Source organism: Dipodomys spectabilis, unplaced genomic scaffold (genome assembly GCF_019054845.1).
Source record: "Dipodomys spectabilis isolate Male_0828 unplaced genomic scaffold, ASM1905484v1 ptg000032l, whole genome shotgun sequence".
Classification (NCBI taxonomy): domain Eukaryota; kingdom Metazoa; phylum Chordata; class Mammalia; order Rodentia; family Heteromyidae; genus Dipodomys; species Dipodomys spectabilis.
The window spans coordinates 22,616,395-22,623,795 of NW_024870709.1; the positions used below are offsets into that span (position 1 = coordinate 22,616,395).

Sequence of the window (7,401 nt, forward strand, 5' to 3'; positions counted from 1 at the left end):
ATTATTTTAATTAAAGACAAAAGTTCTTTAAAATTATCTATGGTATCTCCAAGTTTTAGATATGTTTGTCAAAGAACAAAATGACATCTTTCTATCTTTAGATTAATGAGAATCTGAAATGTAAGTATCACAGTGCAATCCCAGAAGTCTTTGCATGACAACTGGTGATTTTTCTGACCCCTCTCTCATTGCAGAGAGCAGTCTGAGGGGACATCATGGAGGCGAACCAGACTCTGGTGACTGAGTTTTTCCTCAAAGGAGTAACGGAGCGTCCAGAGCTGCGAGTCCCTCTGTTCCTGGTCTTCTTCTTCATTTATGTTATCACCATGGTGGGCAACCTAGGGTTGATGTTGCTCATCTGGAAGGACTCCCATCTCCACACACCCATGTACTATTTCCTTGGGAGTCTGGCCTTTGCAGATGCCTGCACCTCATCTTCTGTGACCCCCAAAATGCTTATGAATCTTTTAACAAGGAATCACATGATCTCCAGGTTGGAGTGTTTCTTTCAATATTACTTTTTTTGTAACAGTGCAACCTCAGAGATATTACTCCTGATGATGATGGCCTATGACCGGTATGTGGCCATCTGTAACCCTTTGCTCTATCTGGTGGTGATGTCCAACAGACGCTGCACCTGGATGATCAGTGTGTGCTATGTCATTGGCTTCCTGCACCCTTTAATTCACATTGGATTATTATTCAGATTAATTTTCTGCAAGTCCAATGTAATCAATCATTTCTACTGTGAAATCTTGCCACTGTTTACAATTTCTTGCACTGATCCATCTATTAATGCGCTAGTAATTTTTGTATTTGCCACTGTTATACAAGAATTTTCTTTCATTAGTATCATTATCTCTTATACACGTGTCCTGTTTGCCATCCTGAAAAAGAGATCTGAGACTGGCAGAAGCAAAGCTTTCTCCACGTGCAGTGCCCACCTGCTGTCTGTGACTTTGTTCTTTGGCACTCTCTTCTTCATGTATGTGCGCCCTGGGACTGGCCCTGATAAGTATCAGGATAAAATGTACTCTCTGTTCTACACTATCATAATCCCTCTGCTGAATCCTTTTATTTATAGTTTAAGAAACAAAGAAGTTTTAGGTGCACTCAGTAAAGTAATGAAATAACTGTCTCAGAAACCTTCCGATGTTCTATTTGCTTTCTTTGATAGTATGTTTTAACAATTTGTCTTTTGTTTTATACATAAAGGAGAGTTCATACTCTCCTAGTCAGGCAGGGTTTGATTTATTAGTTTAACCTACTCTTCTTGAGATGTAGAAACCCTCATTCCCATGCTGTCTGCTTTCTTACTAATTTAACAGTTTGAGCCCGTAATCCCAGCAGTCAGGAGGCTGGGGCAGGATTGGGAACTGGCATCCAGCCTGGGTGCCAAGACTGTCTCAAAACAAAATAAGCAAAATGAAAGAAACCCCCCCCCCAAAGTCATTAGTTACTTCAACAAACCCCAGATCTTCTGTTTTCTTTTGTGGGCACGGACACACAAGAGTGCCTGAATTGAAAGAGTTTGTATGCTGTTATATGAGGTGTAAGTTTGTTCTAGTTGTAGTTATTTTTGTGATAATTTATTACATTCATCAAAATAATGAATAAACACATCAAGAAAAGAACTCCCATATTTGTTATTTGTCATTTGAATTTTAAAGAAATCATGAAATTAAAATTAGTAAATTAGTTGTTTAATTGCAAACATACTTTATAGCACTTCAAATGTATATTCCCTAAAATGTAAAATTAATACATAAATATATTGCTTAAATTTATTTAGTAAATATTGAATAAATGTTATACTTATTAAGTACCTATATTATATTAAGTATATATTAAATATATTTGATACCTAAGAAATACATATTTAATAAACATCTTATTATTTATTTAAATAATGCCTGAATATTTTAGTCAGTATGTATAAACATAAACCCCTTTTGGAAATATTATAATGCTGCTAAACCAAATATAATTACACATGCTGTCCTAATACACTTAAAATAAATATTTCTATGAGAATGAAGAGTACTTTTCAAGTGTAAAATTAGTGCATTTATCAAGCGACTCCTATGTACAACTACTTAACGATGCTATTTTTTTTCCCCAGTTGTGAGGCTTGAACTCAGGGCTAGAGTTCGGTCCCTGAGCTCTTTTTGCTCAAGGCCAGTGTTCTACCACGTTGAGCCACAGTGCAATTTCCAAAGATACTAATTTTTAAAACTTTTTTTTTAAAAAGTTACTATATAGACTTTGTCCTTGACACCCTTTTTTATCTCAAGAAAGACCAACACTTCTTTGCAGCATGACTTTAAAAATAATCACACCTGTGTGCTTTTTTTTTCTATATCCTGATTCACTAGTTACTATTGCAGTGACTTTTCTTATGCTTTCGTCATACTTACACACTTTTAATTTCTATATTCTTTGTATTTCTATATTCTTGGTCACTCGCTCCTTCTTATTTGCAATAACTAGTATATGTCTGAGACAAGCAGAAAGTCAGATAAGTTGATATTAGGTGAAATGAACCCCAAGATAAGTATTCAAATGTTTTTTCTTTCATGTGATTGTTTCTAACATATTTATAAGATGATGTCTTTGTTGCTTTGTATGTCCCTCCCCCACAGTATAACCCCTGCTTTCATTGTATTTGATGTTGGTATAATTTGTGGAGGGGAAGGAAAAAAAATCATTTAAATATTGATACAGGTGGACCCATTGCAACAAGGAGATGTACAAGTCGTTATGTCGAAAAACAAACTTTACAACTTTGGCCAGGGGGTTGGGGGGGTGGGAGATGGGAAGGGATGGGAAGGGATGGGAAGGGGAAACAAAGGAGGAGCCAACAATGCTTGATAAGAAATGTACTCATTACCTTGCCCATGTAATTGTAACCCCTCTGTAAGGCATTTTCACAACAAAAAAAAATGACCTTTGTCCTTCTGAAACCAGTTTATTGGCATAATTTCCATCTATTTTTCTTGCAAAAGACTTCTTTTTAATTCTTTCTGGCAGAAGAATGTTGTGTGGTTAAGAATAAATATTTAGTAAAAACATTACCCCCCATGGATAGTCTGTTGTTTGTCTATATCTATAATTTTAAGAAATAAAACAGTACTAATTTGCACATGACTTACCAAATAGAGAATTTCTTTTGTATGTTTTTTCCCCTATCTTTTCCCAAAATAGGTAACCATGAATTCTTATGTTATCTTCACATATAGACACATTGCATTTCAACATACTGCCTTATCCCATTCTTTTCCTCTCACCACTTCCTTATCCCCTTTAAAACCACCCTAGATTCACAAACACATATTATATATATATATATATATATATATATATATATATATATATGTAGGTGTGCATGATATTCTTTTATCTTTCATAAGTTGAAGGGCTTCAAGGCTGATTCCTCAGCTTGGCTAATTGTGGTAGTGTCTGCTGCACAAATCATGGGTGTATAAGTCTAGTAGACTTTCTGGCCCTGTCATCTTCCAAGTCTCAGTCTCCTGAGTAGTTATTATAGATCTGCTTAACAATATAGTTCCAAGGAGAAAATGTTTTTTAGTGGTAGAATAGGGAAGGACTTTAATTTTTGATTGAGTATATTGTTTCTGAGGTAACTCTGTGATTTGCTAATGAAAAATAAATCTGCTTAGATAATGTGATTATGGCACCCTTAGAAAAACAAGACAAATGGCTACAGGCTGATCTGAAATGTGTTCAATGATGGTTTGTAAACAAGTCCCTGGGAACCTTGAGGACATAAGTGTATTTTCTATCATTATATCTAGTACAGATGATTTAATGATTAGTTCACAATGCCCAGTAGAACAACACTGTTTTACTCCTACTGGGAATCCTCTGGAAACTTAAGATAAAAATTCCAAAATGCTTTGAAGAATTGATTTGTAGCAGAAGAAAGAAATGCTGCTTCCTTTAACTTGGAGTTTTGGAGAAATTGGTATGCAAATAACAGTGATTCTTTCTATGTCATTTATAGAAAATAAGCACATTTCTAGTTTCCAGTAATTTTTAGTCATTGGATGAGAGTATGAAGCTTTTCATAATTGTTATTATACCCTTGCCATGTATGTATGTGTAAGGGGACAATATGTAAATAAGAAATTAAAATGTTATACAAAGTAGCTTTTAAAATTATTTTCCAATATCTGGGCAGATGGAAATTAATGTCCAGCTGAATATATATTTCTTATTTATCATTTATTGTGTCAATAACCATAATGTTGGAAACTTTGCTGTTAATTCGTAGATTAACAACAACGACAACACAAAAGACATGAGTTCTACTAATAAGGACAATATATACTCAGAGATTATTCTAAATTGTGACCATTGTTTTAAGTGAGCCATAAAATATACTGGTTAAATTCTTTTATAATTTTTTCAGAATTCTGTTTTAAGGTACATGTGTTTGAGTAGACAAAAAATATGTTAGATTCCTTGAATCATGAGACTAAGGGCTAAAGACAGAGAAAGATATTCCAATAGGTTCCCTATGCCATTTTGCGTACTATACAATGCTTGGATTAATGCTAAATTAATCTTTGTTTGATCTGGTATTATGAAGATAATTTGGTCATTTGAAGGTATAAAGGATCTTGGGTAAATTAATTCAGGTAGTTTATCTCATGGGTTAGATTTCATTTATTTAATATTTTGACTTGTATATACAAGAGCTCTCTGTAACACATATTAAAAGGTAAAAATTCTTAACTTCTTTCTTCATTTATTTTGCATAGATACAATGAAAAGTTATTTTGCTTATGTTGATCTGTATTTATTAGAAAGTAAGTTTTTTCATAAAATTAGATGATTAATCTTTATTCACAATAAAAATGTTTTTCATTTATGGTAATACAACAGTTTGTCTTCTTTTATGTCTTTATCCCAAAATATTTCCCACAAAGTATTTTTTGAATTCTTTGAGATTATTTAAAAATCATTAAAATCATCTTCTTACCACTAACTAAATGTCATATTTTGACTAGGGACAAAAGTAAACAGAAAAAATGAAAAGGATATTACTGAAATTGAAAGCACATATATCTGAGAAACTCTTCTGTTTGAAACCTTAGCATGAACAATTACAATTATTTTGGATTACTAAAAAAGGAAGTTTACTTTCTGCTCATAATTTTTTCCTACTAATTAGTCCTCAAAGAATATGCTATCTCTCCTAAAGGTTATTTCTTTTTTTCCCTTGTCTTTCCTAGCCATTTCGAAGTGTGATCTGACTTAACCTCAGGTCTAAAGGTTATTTCTGAATGTAACTTATTTTTGCTTCTAAAAATTTAATGGTATTACATTATAATTTCAAATTATAATTTTCAGTACCATATCCCTCCTTCAAAGGGAAGCAAGAGGATTTCACTGTTCTTGTCTCTTTTCTTCACTGTTAACTTGTTGGAGATAATTGTCTTTTGCATCACTTCGTATGCATATATTGGCAGAACTTCTTACATATAAATATACCACATAATGTCATATACAGGAATCATATTACAAGTGAAGTTAATGGTGGATACTCTATCTCAAGCTCATTTCTCCTTTCCCCACACATAACTCAACTCTCATACTAGGAAAGTTAGCGTTTTAATCTGAGCATGTATTATTCACATGTGTCTCCATGTAAAGAAGAGATTGAAAAAAATGCACTGTACAACGACAGTGGCTCATGCCTGTAACCCTAACTACTCAGAAGGCAAATATATGAGGATCGTGGTTCAAAGCTAGCTGGGGCAGGAAAATATGTGAGACTTACTTCCAACTAACCACTAAAAAGCCAGAAGTGGAGCTGTGGTTCAAGTGGTAGAGGGATAGCTTTGAGGAAAGAGCTCAAGTGGTAGAGGGATAGCCTTCAGGAAAGAGCTCAGGGAGCGCACCCAGGCCATGAATTCAAGCCCCAAGTTTGCAAAAATAAACAAAACTCCTGAAGTTTTATACTAATGAGATCATAGTTGTTTTTATTTCTATACACTTACTCTTCTCAAATACTGTATATTGTGGTAATTTCCCATGCAGCTGCTATAGCATTTTTATGGCTTTTATTTGATATTGTAATTATTTTGTAATTATATTGTACTTATATGGGAAATTAATATTTATGTAGGTAATATATGAGCGTTTGAATTTTCTCACCTTACCAGTGGGCACTTTATTTTGTGTATTGTGTATGGAAATTTAGCATTCTTATTTCACTTCTTGGTCATTTTAACTTTTTCAAGTGGAAATTTGATAATTTACATATTTTACTCTCTACTTTTCATTTTTCTTTTTCTTAACTATTTTTGCTCATATTTTTTATTTGAGAGATATTTTTTATTTTATGTTAGCTGAGAAATAAGTTTCTTTCATATACACAGAAAAATATATTTTGTAATTTTGAGTATGCCTTAGACTTCAGAGGTGCTCATTTTATGTATTAAGATTTTGTAATTTGTCTCCTCCAAATAAGAATGGCTAATAGACACATGAAGAGATGTTCAACATCTCATGTAACTGTAACCCCTATATATCACCTTTATAATTAAAATTTAAAAAAAGATTTTGTAATTTGTTCTTCATTAAATTCCTTTACTTTAGAATGGATTTCTCTAATTGATATATTACAATATAACCTTTAACATTTTATAATTAAGTTCTGACACAGGAGTAACTTTACTTCTATGTGCATCAATAACAATGTTAGAGCAATCTATTAAATTAGTCTTCCTTTTAATATCTTTGTATTTGATTGAATTTATTATTATTTTATTATTTTCATATCACATTCATGCACATATTTTAAACTATTTCTGAGCACTTTTTTTTGAGACAGAGTCTCAATTCATAATCTTCCCATCACATCCTCCCAAATGAGCTCTTTATTCTTCTGCCCCAACGCCTTGGATTGTTTCTATTCAATAATCTAACATTTCAGCTAAGTCTTTCAATTTTAGTTTGACATCAATTAAGGTACTTGCCAGTCCTTACTATTTATGTTTTCTTCTTGGGGAAATTATTTGATTTCCATGATTTTTGAAGAGTTTAGGCAGTTGAAAAAATTGTTAGACTGAAAAGAATTTTCATGTCCCTTTGTCTAAGTATCATTTAAATTATATTATTTTGGAGAACTTTTAAGGGATGTTAAAGTAGAGGAATAAATTATTTAAATTAAGAGTTATAGGTATGGCTCATGGTGGAGAGCCAGCCAATGAGCAAAAACTTCAGATACCAAGTTCAAGTCCTGGTCTCACATAAAAAGAAAATAAAAAATTAAACTATTAAGAATCACTCATTGGGAATTTGTTCATCTCAGAATTCTTTTGTGACTGTTATTCACTTTTTCCCCCTTCTAGTTTAGTGACAGTCTTGTCA

At 32.7% G+C, this 7,401-nt stretch overlaps 1 protein-coding gene across 1 annotated transcript; it reads left to right on the top strand.

Annotated features, from left to right (window-relative positions):
• Positions 1-215: 215 nt before the first annotated feature.
• Positions 216-1,133, top strand: LOC122105648 (olfactory receptor 5AC1-like). Its single transcript, XM_042676976.1, has one exon. The coding sequence runs from the start codon at positions 216-218 to the stop codon at positions 1,131-1,133; it is 918 nt and encodes a 305-aa protein (XP_042532910.1).
• The last annotated feature ends 6,268 nt before the right edge of the window (positions 1,134-7,401 follow it).

Excerpts from the sequence above, each read along its gene's own strand:
- LOC122105648 (XM_042676976.1), top strand. The coding sequence starts at position 216 with ATGGAGGCGAACCAGACTCTGGTGACTGAGTTTTTCCTCAAAGGAGTA.